General features: G+C 41.1%; 2 protein-coding genes across 2 annotated transcripts in view; one reads left to right on the top strand and one right to left on the bottom strand.

The window, feature by feature from the left end:
- Positions 1–26,950, top strand: part of LOC136879389 (glutathione S-transferase-like) — a 363,810-nt gene that overhangs the window by 102,432 nt on the left and 234,428 nt on the right. The gene's annotated exons all lie outside the window — the stretch shown is intronic.
- Positions 1–26,950, bottom strand: part of LOC137501890 (glutathione S-transferase-like) — a 52,603-nt gene that overhangs the window by 13,780 nt on the left and 11,873 nt on the right. The window contains exon 2 of the mRNA XM_068229035.1: positions 14,688–14,855. Coding sequence (XP_068085136.1) covers positions 14,688–14,855 — 168 coding nt within the window. The remainder of the gene's footprint in view (positions 1–14,687; positions 14,856–26,950) is intronic.

Below are 26,950 nucleotides of genomic sequence, written 5' to 3'. Positions count from 1 at the left end.
TTTTCAAGACAGAGCAACTCGCTCTCAAACTTTAAAGCCTATCACAAGGCCACACCTAACTCAACTTTCAAGCTGTCCTCTAAGGACGTAAGCACAGGGGTAACATACCCAACCTACTGAGGTCTATTAAGCGATAAAAGGATAATTACATGACCTCTAAAATACCAAGTTGAGAGGAGGCGAACTGCACTCCTATACATTTGCTTTTAAAACCTAATTTGGCTCTAGGCCACAAATGCAAGGGCTAATCCCATACTAAAGAGGTGACTTTAGAAAGAAACAAATTTACATAATGTTAAGGAAGAATAGGTTGAGAAAATAAGTTCACCTCAAAACAATATGAGTGGGAGCTCGAGAGGGTTAAGCACTCTCTATCCCAATATGTAGTTTAAAAGATAGAATAGGTACAAGTTTCTTTACATTTTAAGGAAGGTTACATAATGGAAAAACTTCGGACCCGCCCCGAGAGTTAAACTGCTGAGCAAGCAAGAAAAGAAGTAATTAATCGGCCATTACCTGGTTGTTGACTGCCGCCGAAGAAAGAGGCGCTTCCCGCCCCCTGCTATGTACTTTACACACGAAAAGATGGAACAGAAGTTGCGCAGAGACCCTAAAATCAGCAGTTTATATACTCTCGCGGAAAGTTCGAGGCGTTTTAGGAAGGAAAACACCCGCCCACAATCTTTTATTGGTGGTTAAAGAAAACCCCTACACAAGATGAAGAAGAAACACATCATTGGTGGAAAATTAATTTAAGAAATTCGGGATTGGCTAAATTCAAAACAAGGGGAAAGAAAGGGTTAATATTGCCAACTTAAACAATGACTGAAAGAAATTTAGCAAAGAACAAACTTTTGAAATTAAATTTTCTCCAAAGAAAACAGTTCTTTCACTCCGCACTAGGGTGCACTATTGTTGATCTTCAGTAGTGTCCTCTAGAAGAGAAAGTTCACACTTCTTACTATAAGCAAAACAAAAATACGTCGAAAATGACACAGTTCAAAAACTCCAAAATTTCCAGGTAGTGACATCTTCTGAGAAGGTAGAAAATTAATACCGTAGATAAAGTTCAGACTTCCTCCAGCAGAGGAGTTTCAACTGGCGCAAATTTTAAATAAGCGGCGTGGAGGTGTACCGCCCGGTACAGACCTCCCCCCCCCCCAAAGGTTCCTCCAGGGGTGACACATGAAATTTGTTTGAAAACAAGGTCCAAGTTATGATGTGGATATGAAGATTGATTGCAGAAGCATTTATCGAAATGGTTGAAATTTAGTTTGATTCAGTTTCAAAAATTCTTGTAGTAACAGCGGAAGTACTGTCTTCATGTTTGTAGAAGGTAGAATTGAGAAAGAAAACTTTAGTTTTAAAGTTGAGGAAAAATTTTCTAAGTCCCCCAGATATTGTTGTTGAATTCTCAGGTGTAGTAATTGCTGATAGTAATTGTCCATGTAGTTAATTAAATTGGATGGCCAGACCGGCCGCTGCAGCTTGTGTCCAGAGGAGGCCGCTCGGACCCCTCAAGTACCCTGAGATACCGCTCGCCCCGCACTATGAGAGGAGTAGAGGTGTTGAAGCACGCCGCGCCCGCGGTGAACATATACAGTCTGCGGGCCAGTAGCAGGTCGTGCGCCGCACATCAGCCTTGGCCGGGAGGAGGGCTCCGGCTCGCCGTGCACATGTCGTCCTCGCTGGGGAAGAGGGGGCCCTTCCTCTATCCCAGTCGCAGCACGGCGCCGCGCGGCTGCGGGGGCACTGAAACATTAAAGCTAGGCGGCAGAATTGTTGGACCATCATCATTTTTTGAGGGCACAGGCTTTGTGGAGAGGTTGAGGGGCCAGCGGCGTGCAGAAATTCATTTCGGATGCGAGCCACTGTGTGTAGTGGAGCAGGAGACGGGAGCGTGGTAATGGCCGTGGCAAGGATAGGATGGCAGTTTAGCTGTGCGGGGAAGGTTTACAAAAAACTTACATATGAAACAAAATATTATAGAAGGGGCAGAATGCCTTAAAAGTGAAAACTCAAAAAAATATAACCTTCATATTCCTTTCACGATTATATGAAGCAAGTTAACCCAGAAATTACACCGGTTTCACCTGTGACAGGTGAACCCTAAATGTCCTCTCGGTGGCTGGATTGCTTAATAATAATGTGACCGGCGTAAGGAAATCTAGAATGATACACGGCCCATGAAATCTGGGGGCAAGCTTGCCCGCGGGAACCAAATTCTTGACCATCACCTGGTCACCTACCTTCAAATGGGTGGGTCTCCGTCCACGATCATATCTTTCCCTAACCTCTTCATGAGAGACTTTAAGATTGGCTTTAGCCTTCTTCCAAAGATCTTTAATATTATCCGGATCTATTGTCTCGGGTAGAATGTCACTCAGAGACCAGAGGTTAGAGAGCGGCGTGTTGGGAACGAACTTGAACATCAAAGAAGCTGGAGTAAACTTGTGAGATTCATGAACCGCCGAATTCAAAGCAAAAGCTAACCAATGCAGGGACGTGTCCCACCTGGAATGATCTTCATGATGATAGGCAATAAGCGCGGACCTGAGATTACGATTAACCCGTTCAGCCAGAGATGGTTGAGGGTAATAAGCAGAAGTAGTTACATGAGAGATGGACAAGTCGAAACAGAATTTACGAAAAAGAATTGATGTGAACGCCTTAGCATTATCAGACACAATATATTGGCACGGACCAAAAGAAGCAAAAATAGAATTTAGGCAAGTAATGGTGGACTGAGCGGTAGCCAGCTTAGTCGGAAATAACCAGGAAAATCTAGTAAAGCCATCTACGCATACAAAGATAAACTTGTTAGCATTTCCCTTAGACTGGGGGAAGGGTCCTACATAATCAATATACAGGCGTTCCATGGGGCGCGACGCTTGATGAGAAGACAAAAGGCCTACCTTGGTGGACATGGTTGGTTTACTAAGCAAACAGGATTTACAAGCCTTCACTAGTTCACGGATTTCACCGTCCATACCTTTCCAGATGAACATTTCACGAATCTTCTCACGAGTTTTAAAGATACCAAGATGCCCTCCTAATGGGGTCTCATGATAATACTTGAAGATCATAGGTACAAGAACAGCTGGAACGACAACTTTCATCATCTTATCATGCCTCGATGGGCAACATAAAACACCATTCCTCAGAACATAAGGGACCACATGTTCCCCAGAAGAAAGGGTTTCCATTATCGGAGCCAGCGTCGGATCTTCACGTTGGTATTTCTCGATATCCCTAAAGAGCATGGGAGCATCTGTTAAGATGGCATTAACATCAGATAGTATGGACTCGGAAGGTGATGAACTGTCGACCGGTTCATGGGTCTCGACGTCGTTGGAAAACATACGGCTGAGTCCATCAGCAACAACATTTTCGGTGCCTCGGATATGCCTGACATCGAATTGGAAGGCAGAAATACGGATGGCCCAACGGGCTATACGGCCAGTACGACGCGGCCTACCTAAGACCCAGCTTAAGGCTTGATTATCTGTCTCCAGGTCGAATTTGACATGTTCAAGATAGAGACGGAACATTTCTAAGGCAAATAAGACTGCCAAACCTTCAAGCTCATAGATAGAATACTTGGCTTCTTGAGCCGACAAGGTCCTAGATGCATAGGCGATGGGTCGCCTCCCTAGTTCAGTCTCTTGAAGAAGGACTGCAGCTACTGCTGACGACGACGCGTCGGTTTGGACAATGAATTTCTTTGAGAAATCAGGCATAGCAAGGACAGGGGCATTACAGAGAGCTAATTTAAGATCTTCAAAAGCGGCTTGTTGAGAAGGTCCCCACTCGAATTTGATGCCTTTCCTACGAAGAAGGTTCAAGGGCGCCGCTCTGTTAGCAAAGTTAGGAATGAACTTCCTGAAGAAATTCACCATTCCAATGAACCTGGCGATACCTTTAATGTCCTTAGGGGGTTTAAAATCACGGATGGCCTGTGTTCTCGAATGATCGACTGCAACACCATCAGGTGACACAATATGCCCTAGGAATGACATAGAGGGCTTAGCAAAGGCAACCTTGGACAACTTGACAGTTAACCCAGCCTTACGAAGGCGATCGAGAACTTCTCGCAGATGATCTAGATGTTCTTCAAAAGTCTCTGAAAATACGACGACATCATCCAAGTAGTGGTACAAGTACTCAAATTTGATGTCGGAGAAGACCCTATCTAGCAGCCTAGTGAGTACAGCTGCTCCCGTGGGGAGCCCGAAAGGCACGCGGTTGTATTCGTATAAATTCCAGCCCGTGGCAAACGCTGTAAGATGTTTAGACTCTTCGGCTAGAGGAATTTGATTGTAGGCCTGATTCAAGTCCAAGATGGTGAAGAACTTGGCCTTACGGAACCATGAAAAACAAGAATGAAGGTCGGGAAGGGGCACAGATTGTAACACCACCTTCCGATTGAGAGCCCTATAATCAATGACAGGCCTGAAACCCCCCTGGGGTTACGGGACTAGAAAAATAGGCGACGAATACGCCGACTTAGAGGGCCTAATAATACCATCCTTCAACATCTGATCGATGATTTCTTTCAGAGCCTTCATTTTAGGTGGAGATAGCCTATAAGGTGGAGAACGGACAGGAATCGAATCCGTGACCTCAATTTTGTATTCGATAAGGTCAGTAACACCAAGAGTATCAGAGAACACCTCTGGAAACGACTGACACAACTTACGAATACTATCAGCCTGCTCCTCAGGTAGATGTCTAAGGTCTAACAACATCTCATCCTGGGTAGGCGAAATAGATGAACATGATACAGAATTACATTTCAATAATGGGATTTTACAATTAAACGCAAATTTGAAAGAGCACGGCCTACTCTGGAGATCGAGCACAAGACCAGTGTAGGAAATGAAGTCAGCTCCCAATATAATGGGGCAAGACAAGTGCTTGGCCACAAACAATTTGATTTTCCATGTAAATTTAAAAATACGAATTTTGACCTGTAAAGAACCTAGAATTTCTAATGGGGATGAATTAGCCGAAACATATTGAACAGGAGATGAGTCATAGTCAGGTAGTTTACAAACAGATTTCAATTTTGCATACCATTCGGCCGAAATAATAGAACAAACACTACCTGAATCTAATAGAGCTGTTATAGGTTCGTTATTTACCTCAATTTTGAGAAAGGGGACCGGTGCGGGGGTATCCGCCGCAATCCTAAGACACTCTTTAGGGCATTCAAAAGATGAATTTGAAGACTGATCGTTCCCTGAATTTTCGACCTGTTTACCAGGGGCTGAGCCTCGGGAAGAAGGATTAGTCGACTCAGCCGAAGCCACTAGTCATTTTTTATTATTGGCATTGGTGGAATTTACACCGGAAGTTGAGCAGGAGGGGGTGCTATTTGAATTTGGGCAATTCTTGGCGATATGTGAGAAAGCCCCACATTTAAAACAGCCTTGTGATGAACCAGCCCCATTCCTTGTCCCACTCGACTTGATCAGTGGAAACTTATTGCGCAGATGGTCGGGCGACCCGCAAGCATAAAATTTACGGGGTGTGACTGATCGGCGAGGTGGAGGCCGAGTATTACTAAAGGAAGGTGGGGGTTCTTTCGCGACATGCAAGGAATAAGCGTATCTAACTCCTTCCGCTGAGACGGCCAATGCTTCAAGTTCAGAGAAGTTTTGCGGGCACGCCGCGAAACACAAATATGACCTATAGGATGGTGAAATTCCTTCTACAATAGCCTGTACAATTTGATCTTCAGGAAAATGAAGTGCAAACACCCTAGTATAGAATTTAATATCTTGGATGAAGTCTGCTAAGTTTTCATCCAAACGCTGTACACGATAATAGTACTTCTGAATAAGGGAGGACCTGGCCCTAGCCGGGATGAAGTTAGCTAGCAAGTGGGCGTGGAAATCCTCAATAGATGATTGCTCGGCAATGGCTCTTACGATTTTGTCTGAGAGAATACCAATAGCATAGGGATAGATGATTTGCAAAATCTGACATGGGGAAAGAGAAAACACAAGGGCATGATCCTGAAATTCAACTAAAAATCTTAAAAATGAAATTACGTCACTGGTGGTATTAACGGAAAACTTAGAGATACCTCTGAGCAACATTGCCAATGGATGAGGCAAACTGCTGAACCCAGGTGACATAGTAGGCAAAGGTTTCAGTGGCAAGGAAGTTAATTCAGAACGTACATTATTTAATGAGTTACGGCGTTCAGACTCGTCCAATGGGGCAGAGGTTGTTTGAGCAGCGATGGTTTTCCTATTTACTTCTCCCATAGGAGGCTCTTCCTCGCTACCTACATTCACTGTGGTGGGTAAATCGCTTTTGGGAGGAACCTCCCCAGTTAACAATTGAGTGACCTTGCTAGATAATTCAGTATTTTCAAGCAGCGTACTAGCTTCCTTCTTCTGAACGTCATTCAACTTTAGAGACAACAGATCGTTAACTCTATTTGAAAAATGAAACAGCCTGGCTTGCACACGCTTAATTTGATTAGGAGAAGGATCATTTTCATCAAAAAAACTAACTACAGATGCTAGCCCAGTAATATTCTCGACGATCGTGGAAAGAGAGTCGTCAATTTCTTTCTCTCCCAAGGTGGGGATGGAAATGGGCAAATCAAGGGACTCTCTAAGCTTATTTGTGTCTACTGCAACCGTGCCTCCAGATTGCACATTTCTGATAGTTAACTCATAGATCAACTCCTCTTTGCGCAAATAGTTAAGATGGAGAACAACGCGAGGGCCGGGCATGATGACAGAACAATTTTGAAAAACTCAAAAAATTCCAGCAACTGAGAAAATGGTTAGAGTTCGGAACAAAACAATGTTTAGCCGTCAAAAGGGGCTAAATTGAGACCCATTCAACCACGCTCTGCTACCACTTGTTACCGTGTTTTTGTGGTAGTTAGAGGTGAAAGAAGGTGCGGGTGTGAACGGGTCTCAAGCTACGAAATTAGAGTTCATGTAAAATTAACAAGGTTATATTTTCTTTTCAAAATAAGGAAATAACAAGCATGGCAGGTACAGAGTAGCAAGTCAACAAAATGTAGTTACACAATTTACTGGATTTGGGCTTCGCGCCCCGACTTCACAATGCTTGGGCAATCAGCCCAACCTTACTTCAAAATAAGTTTTAACAGAGGGGCAGAAAACCCCATTCATGCTCAGGAGCACTTGCTCCAAATTACACAGAAAAGCCTCCTCGAGGCATACAACACTCAATTTTCAAGACAGAGCAACTCGCTCTCAAACTTTAAAGCCTATCACAAGGCCACACCTAACTCAACTTTCAAGCTGTCCTCTAAGGACGTAAGCACAGGGGTAACATACCCAACCTACTGAGGTCTATTAAGCGATAAAAGGATAATTACATGACCTCTAAAATACCAAGTTGAGAGGAGGCGAACTGCACTCCTAATACATTTGCTTTTAAAACCTAATTTGGCTCTAGGCCACAAATGCAAGGGCTAATCCCATACTAAAGAGGTGACTTTAGAAAGAAACAAATTTACATAATGTTAAGGAAGAATAGGTTGAGAAAATAAGTTCACCTCAAAACAATATGAGTGGGAGCTCGAGAGGGTTAAGCACTCTCTATCCCAATATGTAGTTTAAAAGATAGAATAGGTACAAGTTTCTTTACATTTTAAGGAAGGTTACATAATGGAAAAACTTCGGACCCGCCCCGAGAGTTAAACTGCTGAGCAAGCAAGAAAAGAAGTAATTAATCGGCCATTACCTGGTTGTTGACTGCCGCCGAAGAAAGAGGCGCTTCCCGCCCCCTGCTATGTACTTTACACACGAAAAGATGGAACAGAAGTTGCGCAGAGACCCTAAAATCAGCAGTTTATATACTCTCGCGGAAAGTTCGAGGCGTTTTAGGAAGGAAAACACCCGCCCACAATCTTTTATTGGTGGTTAAAGAAAACCCCTACACAAGATGAAGAAGAAACACATCATTGGTGGAAAATTAATTTAAGAAATTCGGGATTGGCTAAATTCAAAACAAGGGGAAAGAAAGGGTTAATATTGCCAACTTAAACAATGACTGAAAGAAATTTAGCAAAGAACAAACTTTTGAAATTAAATTTTCTCCAAAGAAAAGTTCTTTCACTCCGCACTAGGGTGCACTATTGTTGATCTTCAGTAGTGTCCTCTAGAAGAGAAAGTTCACACTTCTTACTATAAGCAAAACAAAAATACTTCGAAAATGACACAGTTCAAAAACTCCAAAATTTCCAGGTAGTGACATCTTCTGAGAAGGTAGAAAATTAATACCGTAGATAAAGTTCAGACTTCCTCCAGCAGAGGAGTTTCAACTGGCGCAAATTTTAAATAAGCGGCGTGGAGGTGTACCTCCCGGTACAATTATTATTATTATTATTATTATTATTATTATTATTATTATTATTATTATTATTATTATTATTATTATTATTATTATTATTATTATACGTTTATTGCCTCCATATTTGTATTAATGCATAATAATTATTTGTTGGCTACATTGACGAGTAAAACCCTCAAAGCTTTCACCTCGTAGATCACACTTCAAACCTACTTCTCCTAAAATCACATAGACCTGACTTACGATGCGATTACAAGGTGTAAATGATCACGCCTGTTAGATGAATACAACATTTGAGAATATTTCATAATTTCAAAGTACAGTTGTGTCATGTCCTTGCATTGCACGGGTCGTCATCGGAGCTACAGCACGGCCTGTACCAACGCCGCCTACATCTAGGTGGCGTTGCCTGTACATCATGAAGGCAGTGGTATATAATAGCTGAGCCGGAACAATGTTCTACACTTTGATCCTACTCCATTAAATCCACAACCCTGCCGAATCTCCTGGCCAGAGAGAGGGCGTTACCTTCTTAGGTGGCCCGCCCCTCCTCCTCAGGGAGGGGAATGAAAAACACTTTTCATGATGATGACAATGTTCTAGTTCGCAACGCACGGCTTCACTCGTACCCACCTTGGTTTCAAGTACACTGGATACGATTAAAAAAGTAGAGAATGTGTGGACACACGGGCAGTGTGTGACCAAATGGTCCTTACTTCCACTTTCAAAAAATAAATCAGTATTTCTTACACACGCATTACATTAGTTTGTCATGAGCAATCCAGACCAGAAAGATGAAATTCCTTAAAAGTAGTACCGAATTCGATCATGGGTAGGTTCAATGTGCTTTTTATTTTACGTTCTTGGGCTTTTCTCACAACTTTCTTAAGGTGGAAACAGCACCTTGAACAGACACTCCTCACTTATATGCTCACGGAACTGTAGGGTATATCGTAAAGTTAGGATAGGAATGGTAGGAGGGGGAGTATTCAATCTGCTGAAAGAAGAATTTATAAGCTACGAAAAAGTTGACAAACATGAAATTCTAAGTGTAAGGCTCATTTCTAAATATAATAGGCAATTTGATGTTTTTGGAGTGTACAGACCGGGAAAGGGCAGTGCTGACGCTGATTCAGAATTATTTGATAATATAATCCGCTATGTGGGAAACGATATGGAAAGGAACGTGATAGTGGCGGGTGATCTCAATTTACCAAATGTCAGTTGGGGAAGGTAATGAAAATGACAGGAAGCATGACCAACAAATGGCAAATAAGTTAGTATGGGAAGGGCAGATGATTCAGAAAGTGATTCAACCAACTAGAGGGGAGAATACTCTGGATGTGGTGCTGGTAAAACCAGATGAGCTCTATAGAGAACCCGAAGTAATAGATGTTATTAGTGATCACGAAGCTATTTTTTGTTGTAGTTAAGAATAAATGTGAGAAAAAGGAAGTTATTAAAATTAGGACTATTAGGCAGTATCATATAGCTGATAAAACAGGCATGAGGGTGATTTTAAAAAGTAACTATGATCGGTGGAAAACCGTAAATAAAAATGTAAACAGACTCTGGGATGGGTTTAAAGCAATTGTCGAGTAATTTGAAAAGAAGATTGTACTTTTAAAGGTGGTAAGGAATGGTAAATGTCCACTATATTACAACAGAGGAATAAAGAGTCTAAACAGGTGCAGGTTGGAAAGAAATAGAGTTAGAAATGGCTTTGGAAGTAAGGAGAAATTGAAGGAAATACTAGGAAAATGAATCTAGCAAAGAAGTCAGCTAAGGATAACATGACGGCAAGCATAATGGGGGGTCATACAAATTTTAGTGAAAAATGGAAGTGTATGTGTAGGTACTTTAAGGCAGAAATAAGTTCCAAGAAGGACATTCCAGGAATCATTATTGGACAAGGGGAGTGTGTATGCGAGGATCTTCAAAAAGTAGAAGTACGCAGTCAATAGTACGAGTATGTAAAAATTGTTGGTTACAAGGATAATGTCAAGATGGAGGAGGTGACTAATATTAAAGAAGTATTAAAATTTACCTATGATAACAGTGACATTTACAGTAAGATACAAAAGTTGAAAACTGGAAAAGTGGCTGGAATTGATAAGAGTTCTGGGGATATACTAAAGACAATGAGTTGGTATATAGTACCATATCTGAAGTACCGGTATTTATTTGATTATTGTTTGCATGAAAGAGCTATACCAAATGAATGAAGAGTTGCTGTAGTAGCCCCTGTGTATAAAAGAAAGGGTGATAGACATAAAGCTGAAAATTACAGGCCAGTCAGTCTGACATGCACTGTATGTAAGCTTTGGGAAAGTATTCTTTCCGATTATATTAGACATGTTTGCGAAATTAATAACTGGTTCGATAGAAGGCAGTTCGGATTTAGGAAAGGCTATTTCACTAAACCTCAACTTGTAGGGTTCCAGCAAGATATAGCAGATATCCTAGATTCAGGAGGTCAAATGGACTGTGCCGGAATTTACCTATCTAAGGCATTTGATTGGGTAAATCATGGGTGACTACTGGGAAAAATGAGTGCAGTTGGGTAGATAAGAGAGTGACTGGATGAGATGCTATTTTTTTAGAAAATAGAACTCAGAAATAGAGTTGGCTTTAATTGTCCCTGTAATAATCAAGAGGGGAATTCCTCAAGGCACTATTATTGTACCTTTATCTTATATATATCAATGTTATGTGCAAAGAAGTGGAATTAGAGATAAGGCTTTTTGCAGATGATGTTATTCTGTACAGAGTAATAAATAAGATACAAGATTGTGTGAAACTGCAAAATTACCTTGGTAATATGTTGAAATGGGCAGTAGGCAATGGTATAATGGTAAGCGGCGTCAAAAGTCAGGTTGTGAGTTTCTCAAATAGGAAAAGTCCTCTCAGTTTTAATTACTGGCGTTGATTTGGTGAAAGTTCCCTTTGGGGATCATTCTAAGTCAGGGATGGCGAACCTATGCCACGCGTGCCACTAGGTGACACGCGGACACGATTTCGGTGACACGCCACTTGAACATAATATTGTTTTTAATATATGTCTTGTACCACCGACAATACATATATTTTAGTGTTTCACGTGTAAGAAATCAATATCGAAAACCTAAATACTAGTCCCATCCGGACGTGCAATATTGCAACACTGCTAAACTGATAGGTCCGAAAATCAAATGAGGTAATAGTGTCGTTTTCGGGTGGTTTTGTATTCGGACCTCTCAAACGTGTTTTCTGGTGCCGAAAAGAACAGAAACTTAACAAAGGTAGTGGCCGGATTTTTCAAGAACAGTGGACAAGTGAATTCGGACTGATAGAAAGGTGTTGTCTATGTTCAAAAACAATTGTATCCCTCACATTTAATGTAAAGTGCCATTTCGAGACTAATTATTCAATTATTTCTTCCATGCCAAATAAATAAAGAAGAGAGTTCGTGTCACAAAATATCGAACATTACACAAAATAAACTACAGTAGTTCTTTTGTATCGTCTTTCCGGCCAAGGAATAATATAAGTGCGGCTGTTTCCATCTGTCTCACTGCATAGTACAGCATACATGGGAAACCGCTTTCTGACGATGCGTTCTTGACATAAACTTCTTTATTGATGTCCGACACATTGTTTGAAAACTTCCCTAACAAACAACAAATAATTAACAGAATGAAAGGAATGCCAGCCTGCTGAACTGTTGTCAAGAATAGAATAATAAGAATGAGTGAAGTAGTTTCGGAGCAATTGAAAGCTAATTTGGATAACTCCCAGATGCAAGCAGTATGTTTTGATGAAAGCATGGATGTGACCTTGCAAGCAAGGATAGTTGTTTTTTATTTCCTTGCGGAAATGTGATGAGGTAGAAATGATTGTTGAGCATACGAACTACGACAACATGGGAAGATAATGAAGCGAATGGAGGAAGTGAATTCCATTAGCAATATTAGTAATTTTGATGTTTATATCTAATAATATTTATCTTTTTACTATTTGTTTTACGTCGCACCGACACAGATATAGGTCTCATGGTGACGATGGGATAGGAAAGGCTTACGAGTGGGAAGGAAACCGCCGTGTCCTTAATTGAGATACAGTCCCAGAATTTGATGGTGTGAAAATGGGAAGCCACGGGAAAGCGTCTTCGGTGCTGCCAACAGTAAATATTTAATAAAGAAGTGTGTTACAATGCGAGTTTATTATTTATTTATTTACAAATAATAATAGGTATTCTCAAAACTTACATATTCAAAAATGTACTTTTTGCAGTATTTGCAAAACACGACCACGGAGCATGCAATCAAATGTATATATCTAACAAACAAACAAATAAAAATAATTAATTAATAGCATATTATGAAACATAATTGGTAATTTGGGAAGGAAGTCGTCGGGAGGGGGGGGGACGGTGTTGTAGGTTGTAGCCATTCCTTAAAGGAAAATAACCAGTGGCACAGTCAACAGTTGAGAATAATAAACCAGACTTTAAATGGCACACTTGTTGGAAAAGGTTCGCCATCCCTGTTCTAAGTACTAAGGTCTTAAAATGACTAAACTTCAATGGGGTAATCACATGAATATGATTGTAAATAAGGGGTACAGATGTCTGCACATGGTTATGAGGGTATTTAGGGGTTGAAGTAAGGATGTAAAGGAGAGGGCATATAAGTCTATGGTAAGACCCCAACTAGAGTATGGTTCCAGTGTATGGGACCCTCACCAGGATTACTTGATTCAAGGACTGGAAAAAATGCAGAAAAATCAGTTAGATTTGTTCTGGGTGATTTCTGACTAAAGAGTAGCGTTACAAAAGTGTTACAAAGTTTGGGCTATGAAGACTTGGGTGAAAGGTGAATAGCTGCTTGACTAAGTGGTATGTATTTACAATTCTTGTATTTATTATCCACACCAACTCAATACATAAATTGTTTATTGTCCTAAAGGGACATTACAATACAAATGTTAATTGGTACATGTTTCGCTCGCTGTATCGAGCATCTTCAGCCATCTTTTATACGATTGTCTCAAGGTTAAGTTATTCATTAACTACTATTTGCAATAAAGTTGCATATTAAAAAGTGTTTCACACAATAAAATGTCGTCACACTTAAAGAGTAAACAAGAAAAATTGACAGTTAAAATGTCTCATTAATGGACTAGCCGTTAATTACATAATATTGATAAAATGTCGTCACTACCTAAAAAGTAAACAAGAGAATTTGGCAATTAAAATGTATCATTAATGGACTAGACTTTAATAAAATAATATTGATGTCCAAGTCATAGTAAATATGCCAATTAAATTGGAAAATTTGGCTAATTCTCGTTTGATTCTTGATTTTTCAAACACTGTTAGTGTATTTATCGACGTTTCAATGTTCATACGAAAATAGTAAAAGTTAAAAGGTTAAGCTTGCGGTATTTTTCCTTTGTGTTTTCGGTAAGTGAGATCTACGCCATTATTAAGAGGTGGTTCATTGAATGTTTATACTCTGTTGTATGCATCGCACTTGTAGTCATCACAATCTTCAACTGATTTGAGTCAGCCTGTATTTACTGGTCAGTTTGTTATTAAGCTTGGTCTAAAGGGACGTCAAAATTATTATATAGACATGTGTTGTATACTGCAACGTTAAGGCTGAATCTGTCCCTTTGTTTCACGCTTTTTTGATTAATTGCGCTTCTGTCAGTACTACTATTTACAAGAAGTGAAAACGACGATAGGACAATAAACAATTTATGTATTGAATTGGTGTGGATAATAAATACAAGAATTGTAAATACTAATAGTAAGTTCAATACGGGTAAAAACATGAAATTTTTCTAATGCGATAAGTGGTATGTTCCGAGCTGTCAGTGGAGACATGGCGTAGAATGACATTAGTAGACGAATAAGTTTGAGTGGTGTCTTTAAGAGTAGGAAAGATAACAATATGAAGATAAAGTTGGAATTCAAGAGGACAAATTGGGGCAAGTGTTCCTTTATAAGAAGGGATGTGTTCAATAAACTTCCAATTCCTTTCCAATCGTTTAAGAAAAGGCTAGGAAAGAAACAGATAGGGAATCTGCCACCTGGGCGACTGCTCTAAATGCAGATCAGTAGTGATTGATTGATGGATTGATTGATTGATTGATTGATTGCTTGCTTGCTTGATTGATTGATTAGATTCTTTCGCTGAATGGCCCCCGTAAGAGATAAACCATGACTTAAGTCGTCCTATTGGACAATGTCGTCTCTTGTCGGACAGCAGTAATGATGGCTGTTTCGTGTCTGTACAGTAGAGAACCTCTATGGCCTTAAACTCTTACCTATCCACAGTAACTGTTCTACTTACCAAGCTTCAAGTCTGTGATAGTGTCCACGGTACAGTCAATCTGCAAAGCCTCCCAGTCGTTACTTCCAATGAGCTTGAATTGCTTGGCCAGGTAGCGACATATGGCTGAAGACTGGTAAACCTCCTTACCATCCACCTCCAAGAGGGGCATTTTGCCGTAAGGAGTGCCTGTAACAATCAGATTTCCTCCAGTAAAATATGTTCTCGGTAAGTTACATTATATGTCTGACTCAAATGTGTTAGTCATATTCACATTTGTCAAAACTTTGCTGAAAATATTCAATGTTCACAGTCGCTTATTTACAAAAGTTACTCATATTCTCTATAAAGCCACTTATTTTTGTTAGCTTGCCTATATGTGAACAAAGAGAGACCCGAATCTTTCAAATTGGAATATCAAATGTATCACTTAGTCAGAAACAAACTGTGATAGAAAGGAGTGAGTTGTCACATCAAAAGCAGGTTACTTGAGAAAGTTCTAGACGGGTTTCCACCCAGAAAATGGAAAATATTTAAGATAGAAAATAGAACTGTAGCGATTATGATGTTAATATGCATAATGTATGGATATTGTCTTGCTCTTTGGAAATCGGAATATTTATATTCAACTTCAGTTTATCGAATTTACCTGATTCGGAATAGGAAGTTTTGAATAAACCTTGCCTTCAGTTGAATTTGCTACCCGTTCTTAGAAATATGTCTTATCAGTACTGATAAATTTGGAACGAAACATCTGAAAAATTATACATTAAACATAGAATTAGAAGTAACAGAAGTGGACTTGATGGAAATGATCCTTTCATGTACAGTGTAGTAAGTCTGGGCGTTACAGGTTTCGCTAACACCTTGGTAATCCTAAGGACAGACATGAGTGAAAATTAACTGCAATTCAACCAAAAATGAATTTCTTGGGTTTGTGCCTTGAAGGATTTTCCACACCTTGTAATAAACTAAAATAACTAATCCCTATTAAAAATTCTTATCACCATTATCCTATAATTGGTAATGGATCTGCTCCTAATGGCCCAAAAACCAAAGCCGACCTCTTTGCCGATTATATGAAATACGTTTTTGTCTCCTTCAAGGGATCCCAATTTTTATCTCCCGGAACGTGGTCTTTAAACCTACACATGCTGTCAACTTCGTCTTCATGGGGCATCTAAGCATTAGTCGACCTTTAAGGTCTTTTGCTACATGTTTTTCCTTCATTACCACCTACATATACCTGCTCCCTTCACAAAGCTGCAGGTTGTTCTTATTGGGTCTTCTTGGATTTTTTCTCTCTCTTCACCTGCTAGTCCTAGAGTGGAGAGTCTGATTCTACCCAGCGCCTCACATTCGAAAAGTATGTGTTCAGCTGATTCCTTTGCTTCATTGCATTTCCTACATATATTGTCTCTTATTACTCCAATTCAATGCAGGTGTTTTTTCAGATGGCAGTGTCTTGTCAACAGTCCTACTACCCATCTTATATTTTCTCTCCTGAGTTTCAGCAGTTCTTTAGTATGCTTCTTGTTTGGTTCTTCCATCAGTTCCTTTGCAAGCCTGCATCCTGGAGTACTTTTCCAGTTTTCCATGTGTTTCTTTTGTACCCATTTTCCTATGTAGTATCGGGCTTGTCCATAGGAAATCTCGCATACAGGTTCTTGGCCTACAAAATGTGTTTCTGACCCTTTCCTGACCTGTTTATCTGACTTTTCATTATTTTCTATACCTGCATGCCCTGGTACCCTTATTATTTTAACAATGTTGTACTTTGAGAGCTTCAGGAGAAGTGAGTGGCAATACCAGATAATTCTGGTTATTATCTGGACTGCCTCTAGTGCCTTAATGGCCGCTTGGCTGTCCGTAAAAATGAAAATGTTCTTATTTCTATAGTTCATTTTCAGATTTTCTTCAAGACATGTTGTGATAGCTATAATTTCAGCTTGAAAGACTGTAGTGTGTTCGCCCAGGCTCATCTGGATTGATCTCTTAGGTCAATCAATCAATCAATCAATCAATCAATCAATCAATCAATCAATCAATCAATCAATCAATCAATCAATCAATCAATCAATCAATCAATCAATCAATCAATCAATCAATCAATCAATCAATCAATCAATCAATCAATCAATCAATCAAACAATCAATCAATCAATCAATCAATCAATCAATCAATCAATCAATCAATCAATCAATCAATCAATCAATCAATCAATCAATCAATCAATCAATCAATCAATCAATCAATCCTGATCTGCATTTAGGGCACTCGCTCAGGTGGCAGATTCCCTATCTGTTGTTTTCCTAGTCTTTTCTTAAAATTTTTCGAATAAATTGGAAATTTATTGAACATCTCCCTTGGTAAGTTATTCCAGTCCCTAACTTCCCTTCCTGTAATTGAATATTTGCCCCAATTTGTCCTCTTGAATTCCAACTTTATCTTCATATTGTGATCTTTCCTACTTTTATAGACGCCACTCAAACTTATTCGTCTTCCCCCATTGACCCCTCCTCCTGTGCCATCCACAGTCTTTGAGTCATCAGTCCACTACACTATATATTCTTTTTCAGTATTCCATTTGTTGATATCCCAGTCTTATTTTTTTTATTATCTAGGTCTCAAACGGTTTTTAAAAGTTATACTTTCATATCATATGATTAGAAGGCATGTGTAGAACTTCCTCTGTTATTACTCTGTTAATTTTACAGTGTCCTAGATTGGGTCTTTGTGCATTCCAGCACTTTGTGCCATAGTGATGGGAGGTCTAGTAAAGTTTTCAAGGTTTCTGTCGGCGTAGTTCCCATAGACCCAGTTATGGCTATGCATGCCATTCTCTGTAGGCTATCCAATCTACTGCCGACTTTTCCTTGACTTTCTTTTTGCCCCCAGATGATTGCAGCATAGGTCATCAACGGTCTAATGATCATTGTGTATATCCACATTACCATTGATGGTCTTAGGCGCCATGTCTTCTCGACGTCTCTTTTACATGCATACAGCAAGTTCTTGGCCCGTGTTATGTTCCTTTCTATATTTGGATTCCAGGTTAGATTTTTATCTAACACTACACCTAGGTGCAGTGCCTGTTCTTCCATATATATATCTTGCCCAAAGAGCTTCAGTGATCACTTTCCCTCTAATTTTCTCCTTCTTGTAAAAGGTACCAGAGTTATCTTGTTCGGGTTGACTCATAGTTGTTCTTCCCGACACCAGTTCTTTGCATGAGGTCCTGGATAACACTCATCACCTTACCTCGTACCACAATCACTAGGTAATCTGCGTGTCCTTGTGTATAAAAACCTTGTTCGTTGAGCATAGCTATGATTTTGTTCACCACGAGGTTCCACAGCAGAGGTGAACGACTCCTCCCTGAGCACAACCTCGGGTGGCCCTAACCGTCAGCGTTTATTCAAACTGGGTTGATTTTATCTTCCTTCCGTTTAACATGGATTTAATCCATTTGATGACGGTTTTACTCACCTTGATCTTTTCCAATGCTTTTGTCATAGAGTCATAGGTTGTATTGCTGAAGGCTCCTTCTATATCTCGAAATGCTGCCAGTGCAATTTCTTTATATTCCAGGCTTTCTTCTAGTTTACAAACCAACTGGTGGAGATCTACTTCAGCATGAAGAGTTTAAACGTAATGGTCTGTATGCTTTGGCTTGGGCATAGTTTGCCCTTCCAGGTTTAGGTATGAATACTGCTTTAGCTTCAGACCATGATTTCGGCACGTACCCCAAAACTAGACTAGCTCTGAAGAGGTCCATCAGGGCATTGACGAGTATCTCCCGTCCTTCCTGTAGGAGTATCGGAAGTATCTCATCTGGCCCCAGGGCCTTTTAGGGTGAAACGTGTCGATTGCCCACTTTACATGGTTGTGTTTTATTATTCTTTTGGCACAGTTCCAGTCTGCTCTTCGAGCTCCGATCTCTGTTCCAACCGTTTCTTCTTCTGTCATCTCCTCATTCTCAGGAAAGTGACACGCCATTAGTATCTCCAGCGTATCCTTCCCCGCCTGAGTAAACGACCCATCTGGTTTCTCCGGTATCCCCAGCTGATTTATAAGGGTTACTGTAAGAAACTTCTGGAGCCTTCCTGTTTCAGTGTGTGATTCCACTTTCTCACAGAACAGTCTCCAGTTTTTTTTGCTTTCCGTATCTCTACGTTATGCTCAGTGAGTTTCCTATGATATACGTCCCACATACCATTTCTAGATGATATGAATACTGCTTTAGCTTCAGACCATGATTTCGGCACGTACCCCAAAGCTAGACTAGCTGTGAAGAGGTCCATCAGGGCATTGACGAATATCTCCCGTCCTTCCTGTAGGAGTATCGGAAGTATCTCATCTGGCCCCGGGGCCTTTTAGGGTGAAACGTGTGGATTGCCCATTTTACATGGTTGTGTTTTATTATTCTTTTGGCACAGTTCCAGTCTGCTCTTCGAGCATTCATTTTGGCTAGTTTGTTGTTCCACCACCTTACTGTTTTGGTGTTTTTCTTTTCTTTGAGATAAATGTTGTCATGAGTCTATAATGGCCCCTTCTAATAGTTCCACTGCCTCATCCAATTCTTTCTGTCCTCTCATGTTAGTTGGAATTTTTTGTACAGCCTTCCCTAGAACTTCTCTGTATCTATCCCAGTTAGTTCTTTTCGGGTCTCTGTACATCTCAATCCCACTTAATCTCGCATCTATTGCAAATTGGATGTGCTGGTGCTCTACCAATTATGGTTCCTCCAGCACCTTCCAGGCTTTAATAAAGTTTGCAATATGCGTAGTGCTTAGTGTAATGACTATTACCTCCCTACGATTTTTATTTATAAATGCAGGTTTGTTTCCTAGGTTTAGTATCGTCAACTCAGTTCCAATAGTAAACTCCAGTAAACACTGACCTCGTGCATTGCAGTTCGTGCTGCCCCATGCCGTGACGTGTGAATTTGCATCTGCTCCCAGGACTAGGTGTTCGCCTTTCCTCTTCGCGTTGCAAATTAGGTTCTCAACTTCTTCTGATGGGGGGCAGATTAGTTGAGTCATATGGGAGGTATGCAGAGCCTATGGTTATTTCTCTCTTACCTTACCAATTTCCAAGTTTTATCTTGGCCACCACTAAGTCCTTTGAACAGTGTTCCTGCAACAGAAGGCATTTTAGTTTTCTGCTCACCAGTAAACATGTTCTAGGCATATTCGATGTAGTATCGTATATTAGCTTACCTCCAGATTCCTCCAGTCCTACTCTACCTTTAACTACCCATGGCTCTTGCATAAGAGCCACCTCGATATTATCGGACTTGAACTTCCTGACGAAATTTTTTATGTTGTAGGTTGGCCTGTAGAATTTTCAGTACTATCCTTGCCAACGCTAGGTTTTTATTTTCCCTTAATTTCTTGAAATTTGATCTGCCCAAGTCCAAGCTTGGTCTTAAGGTCTCTCTTCTTGAGCTCTTCAAAATCTCTTTCATTAAGGGAGAAAACAATTTTCCTTCCTGTGTCATCAGTAGTTGTTGCATTCATCAATCTCCACTCTTTCGTTAGAAGTTTGGTGTCATACTGCTGTATCCTGACAAGCACATCATCAACCTTCATCTTGTCAAATGGAGGAGGAAACTTGGTGATGACCTTTGTAGTGCTCAGCACCTTCTTGGCTTCTGCTACCTCCAAATTCTCCCCTTTCCAAGGGATGCACTTGGCCACTGTCCGTTCCAGCCAGGTTTTAGTTTCTAGATTTGCACAGATCAGTACCATTGCTCCACTTTCCAGCCTTGGAGACTCTAGGAAGCCTGGAATGCGTCCGTCCGACAGAGGTTTCATTTGCGCTATCAGAGCAGATTAATGTTCCTTCACGTCTTCCTCCTTCAGCTTCCTATCTGGAAAGGTTTTAGGTATTAATGCTACCTTTATTGAAGTTAGTCTTTCCGAAAACGACATGACCATACTTCTTTCTGTTTCTTGGCGGGCAGTTTTGTAGGCGAACTTGATGCCGTACTATCCCCCGACCTTGGCCTTTTGGGCGTTGTCGGAGGGATAGTCTCTTGCCGATCCCTGTCCCTTGGCTTCTTCTCCGTCCAAGTTCCAGCCGCTATTTTGGCTTCCTTCCTCGCTCTCTTCCTTTCCTTGTAAAATGCACTGTTGCGAGGTGGTCTGTCGATATGAAATCTGTTGATTTTCTATGCAGAAATCTTCAGTTCTGTCTCTACGGACGTTCCTGGTTTGCTTGTGACAGCAGTCTGCTCTACTAGAGCGTCTGTTGCCATTTCTTGTTTTGAGCCGGCGACAGCCTGTCCAATAGGGACTTCTGTCTCCATTTTTTCATCTTGGGCTTGCTCCCGGATCTGCTCTACTGGAGCTTCAGCGGCTTCCCTTGATGTCGAAGTTTTTGAAATTGGTTCATCATAAGCATCCACATTTCAATCAATCATCGGGTTTTTGCCCCTTCTAGGGTCCTAAGCGTCGTTCTCACCATCCGTGGTGAGGCATACAGCCAGACATTGTTCTCCTGCAACTCAGGCTCTCCGTAGCAAAGACCACGCCCCTCAGTCGTCCACCCAGCGGTCCGCCCCTGGCCCGAACCTAGCCAGGTTTGTTCCCCCTTCAGTAGGTCTACTCACGTGGTCTGCACTTGGCATTATCATGACTGAATTCACAGCCTTGACTTTCTCCCTAGGTTGGGATCACCTCTTTCACAACCCGCGGCTCGTCCAGGCTACGTAGAGCAAAGTGACGTGGTTCCAGCAGCCCGCAGTGGACCTTCACCTCAATCACCATCCCCACTTCACCTGAACCACCATATCACCCATGTGGAGGGACCATGGATGCCTCTTTAGCATGTGCGGGCGAGGCCTCCACTTCCAAGCCTTGACTTGGGCTAGTAACAATCCCAATGCCTCAAGACGTTTTCTGCCAATACCAGTTTTTTCATCCGCGAGAGGGTATTTTATTTCCCTCAGACCCTCCGTGCTCTTAACTTGCAACACCCTCTAAACAAATCCATTACACTTCAAAATATTAAGAAACAGAATGAACATAGATCCTGGAAAATATCAAATCACTTGTAGACATATTAAAAAGACCCTCACGTATTTTACAACGATTAAGTACTATTTATAGTACAATCCGAACCGACACCATCTCTCCTCAAAAGCCACCGTCCCAAACAACTTCGTACTACCCGATTTTCCTTCTCTCAGTTCTTTCCAAAATCTTAGAGACCATGCTACCCCATCGTATACACACCTGTCTAGACACCCTTCAATTCATTCCCTTATTCCAAGCAGGTTTCCGCACCCAGTACACAACCCATGACCGCGTCTTCCACGCCTTTGCATCCCTAACAAAATATCGACCACCGAGCTCGATAGCTGCAGTCGCTTAAGTGGGGCCAGTATCCAGTATTCGAGAGATAGTAGGTTCGAACCTCACTGTCGGCAGCCTTGAAAATGGTTTTCCGTGGTTTCCCATTTTCACACCAGGAAAATGCTGGGGCTGTACCTTAATTAAGGACACGGCCGCTTCCTTCCCACTCTTAGCCCTTTCCTGTCCCATCGTCTCCATAAGACCTATCTGTGTCGGTGCGACGTAAAGCAACTAGCAAAAAAAACTACCTCCGAACAAACGAGCAGCTATCATTAGCGCAGATGTAGAAGAGGCTTTTCATAAAGAATTGGTCTCAGGTCTAATATTCAAACTGTGCCATCTCTGGTTCCCTAAAACAATAATCCGTCTCCTTGCCATTTTTCCTACTCCCGCTCTGCCAAGATTACAATATATCATACCCTATCCTACACTTTTCGCATGAAGGGCGCCGTACCACAAGGCAGCCCTCTGTCTCCCCTTCTCTACACCATCTATTGTACAAACATCCCCAACCCTCCCCACCTCTCAGACTATAGCAATTTGCAGACGATATCGCAAACCTCGCCCTAGATACAGATAATCCCTCCCTCCCAAAGTCATTTCCAAGCCCACCTCAGAAATTTCCAAAAAAAAAAAAAAAAAAAAAAAAAAGCAAAAGAATTGGCAAATCAAAATTAATGTAAACAAAGCACCAATTATAATATTTAAAAACCGTAAACACAGATACCGCCCCACTAACCAAATATACCTCGTTACAAACAACCAACCTCTCACAGAAATCGTCACCCCACTTACTTAGGTAGGGTATCACGTTCAAAAGTAATCTTTGATGGCATATACGTACTGTACTGACGAAATTAAAAAAAGACATATTGCAAGTTTCATGTCCTCCACTGGTTTGTAGGTAATAATAATAATCGTATGGCCTCAGCTACCGTTTGCAGACATTTCGATTTGACGCCATCTGGCTGTCTGCTCGTCAATTTCGACGTTCCGGTTTACTCTGTCTGCCATCTAGCGGACCTAGAGTAAACCGGATCTCTCTTGGGCGTCTATGGCTGAGATTTAATTAATTTTGTCGGTAAATACCAAATGTATCACCAGAGATCTTTTACATGCCGACATCGTACGACATGGAGTGTCGATTGGACTTTTTTCCGCCCTTCAAAAATCCGACTACCTCTGCCGGGTTTGAACCCGCTATCTTGGGATCCGGAGGCCGACACTCTACCACGGATCCACAGAGGCAGCTGGTTTGTAGGTCAATACTGGGAACAAAGAGGCGTCCAAGTCAGTACACAGAAAGCTATTGTTTGAAGTATCATAATCATAAACTATGCATCCTTGAATGGATTGTGCCTCCCCATTCACTACCTCGAAATCCTTAAACTCAACCGAAATGCTATGCACATTGCCAATCTACTTCGACAATAAAGAAGAACTGAAACTGTTACCGACTTATATACTGTACTTTCCCAACAATTCTCTTTCACCTTCGATCTCTCCGCTACACTTCCCTGCAACTGCAACTTCCCGCAACCTTCCCGTACTTGTCGAAGTCACTGACCTCTCTCACTCGCCTGCTGTTGTGTACATAAGAAGCAAAGCGCCACTACCATCTCCTATTAACCAACATGGCCTTTGTCCGTAGACAACATTGATTATCTGTTAAATAGGCTGCACGTCCCTGGGAAAAGAATCATCCTCGTCCATTGATAGTCATGGATACAAGACTTTGTTCTGGTATAAGGTGATACTACCTCTATCAGTGGAAAAGGATAATTACTAAAACAGTGTGCTATCCTGGAAGAACTATGATGACCTGGCTGTGAAATAGGAGATTATTTTTAAAGAATCCGAATTGTTTCGGAGCAGATTATTCCAGTATTGGATAGCAGCTTCAGTCAGTTGCTAAGTGTTAACAGGAGGATCAGAAGGGTTGCAACTGACCTCTTCAGTTCAGGCCGTGCATGTTCAACAGAGTTCATTCCAACAGAATATTCCGGCCTCACCTTCGCTGTATGACACGCGTCTCGAGAAACTGTTCGACCACCGTGGATGGATGCTCAAGAGACTATTCATACACTAATGTAAATCTCTCAACCACGGTGGTAGCAAATTCTGTAACTACAGGTTGGAGGACGTTGTCTCTGTATAACAGATCGGTTGGCCAACTTCGACTTCACTGGACTGGGATCTCAGCATTTACATAGCTATTTTCACCACTAAGCTGGAATTCCACAGGTCCGAACTGCACAACATTTGCATATCTATTTATAATTCACCCATGCGTGAAAACAATGACTACTTGTGCACTATCAGAGTAATTTTATTTGAATCGAAAGACGTTGGCTGAATGAGAGTCCGTTACTGACAGCCGGGGATTCGCCTGCCGCCACAAAGGGACAGTGAGTTTATTTAAACACCCGTGGTGGAGGAAGCATTTCCATTCTTCTGTTACAGGGATGGGTCCAGTCAGTTCATTTGCTTGAACTAGTTCATTCGATACCGTTCATCGCCTTGAATCGTTCAAATGAACTAGTTCAAATGAACGAGGTAGTTCATGAGCAGATGAGAAATGTGCTGTCACGTGACCATTATCATGGCACGCCATTGACCATTTTTGTGCAAGCTTATTTTGTCGTTCAAATGAACGAGTAGTTCATTTGTGCTCTCGCGGCATTTCGTTCAAATGAACGAAGTCGTTCAAATGAACGAGGTAGTTGATTGTGCTGTCTTCATGGAAACAGCTCTCGTGGTACGTCGTTCAAATGAACGAGGTAGTTTATTATGAGCTCTCTTGGCAACAGCACTAGCGACGTGAGCAGAGGTAGTTTTCCCTACCGCACGCGAGCTAGTACGTAAGTTTTACAACAGATGGTACTTGCGTACGTCTTCGTATTCCTTTATTTGAATGGCAAACCATACAGCCTTGACCCCACCCCACCTCCTACGTTGTTTAAAGCTCGGCGGTTTTAAGGGGAGTATGAACCAGCTGTTTGAGAGAGAAGAAGCTATTTACTGCCTTTATCCACGGGAAAAATTTGCTCTAAGATGATAATTGTCCTTTTTATCTATTAAAGAGCTGGGAGGACGAACCCTAGGAAACGTCCTGTTTGTTTGGATTCCAAAACGGGTTCTGTCTCGTTATTTGTCATCGGAGTCATTGTGATGTGGGTTCGATTTCTGGACCCAACATCAGTCAAATCTTACTTTGATGATTATGATTTTATCCACTAGTGTTCGCTTATTCTTTTGTTTATTTATTTAGTAGTATAATTAATTAGGCGACCACTCCAAGTTGTCTCCAATTTTTCGCATAGATAATTGTTTCTTCTAATAGTGAAGAAGGCTTGTAATAAGAACTGTCGCATTTACAAGGATATTTCTGTTCTTAAAAAGAATTTTGTACCGATTATTTAATGTAACACTTATTGTCATGTCAAAAAGGGAATGGAACCAACAACTTCGACATTTAATCTATAAATATTAACAAACATGAATTATTAAATTTTCTTAATGAAAGGAGTGACATCTCCAAATTTGTATTTAGTCCATCGGATAATGTATATTTTATTTTCATTGTAGTATAATTATTCAGGGTTAAGTTCAATTATTCGTGATTTTATCAAAGAATAATAAATAGGTTTTTAAACTTTTCTTTGCTTGTCATTTAGCCGGAAAAATATTGCATCCTAAATTTCCCTCTGCCTTTAAGTTAGTTAAGTGTCATATTATGATCTTTTGTCGCGAAAGCACCATGGCCCTGGGAGGCCATTGGTTTGATTCTTTGGAACGGAGGAATTTAGTTGATCCTTGCACGGTCGAAAGAGCTTTTGCTCACCCATCACTTTGAAGTTTATTTTTCTTCGTTTCCTAGATGAGGTGGCATTTGACTCTAGACTAAAAAGGCGTGGGTGGTATGATTGCAGTATCTTGCGGACTCGAACCAACATGCGCTCAGTTACAAAGCTAGGCGGCTAGTACTACATTCTATGAACATGGTACTTCATCGTCTTGCGGAGCGCCTAGCACGAGCAGAAAACAGCTGCCCAGTGCCCAGCGGCGCCGCCAGCCTGCTAGGTGGAGAAAAGGCATCTACGAGAGACAGATAAACTTTCTAATTTTTTATAACTCTTGTTCCTGCTCCATCACTAGTTGAGAAATGTGCTGTCATGTGATCATTAACACGGCACGCCATTGGCCATTTGCGTGCGTGCTTATGTCTCGTTCAAACGAACGAGGTAGTTCATTTGTGCTTTCGCGGCATTTCGTTCAAATGAACGAGGTAGTCCATTTGTGCTGGCTTCATGGAAGCAGCCCTCGCGGCATTTCGTTCAAATGAACTAGGCAAAGCTATCTTAGCAACAGTACCAGCGGCGCAAGAGAGATAGTATTCCGTGCCGGACTTGAGCTATTACGTAAGTTTTACAATAGATGGTGCTTGCTTACATCTTCATCCTCCTTTAATATGCTGAATGCTCGCGTGAACGACTCGTTCAAAATATTTGAACGAACTCGTACTAGTTCAAATAAACGAGTCGTTCAAATGAACTAGTTAGTTCATGAACGACCCAACTCTACTTCTGTAGTACTTGGTAAGAACTGCACGTTGTGCGCGAGTGGTGAGAGTTCTTTTTACTGACTAAAAACGGTAACACGCTATGTGCGCGTTGATATTTAATATATTATCTCGAGCCGAACTTTTATAGGGTAATAATTACCGGTATATCCTAAGATTTTGTTTCGAGTACAATTGAAAGATCAAGTGTGGTTTGGTACCGCGGATATAATAACTTTATTAATCTGAGAGTAATGTTTGCTCGAGACCCGCGGATGAGATAAATGTACATTCCGAACAGTGACCAGTATCTCATATCGGCACGCGATCGCGAGACATATATGCATCGTGTGCGCTCCGC

The sequence above is a fragment of the Anabrus simplex genome, chromosome 8 (genome assembly GCF_040414725.1).
Source record: "Anabrus simplex isolate iqAnaSimp1 chromosome 8, ASM4041472v1, whole genome shotgun sequence".
Lineage (NCBI taxonomy): Eukaryota > Metazoa > Arthropoda > Insecta > Orthoptera > Tettigoniidae > Anabrus > Anabrus simplex.
The sequence above is the reverse complement of the archived record's forward strand: the minus strand, read 5'-3'. Positions and strand labels throughout refer to the sequence as shown.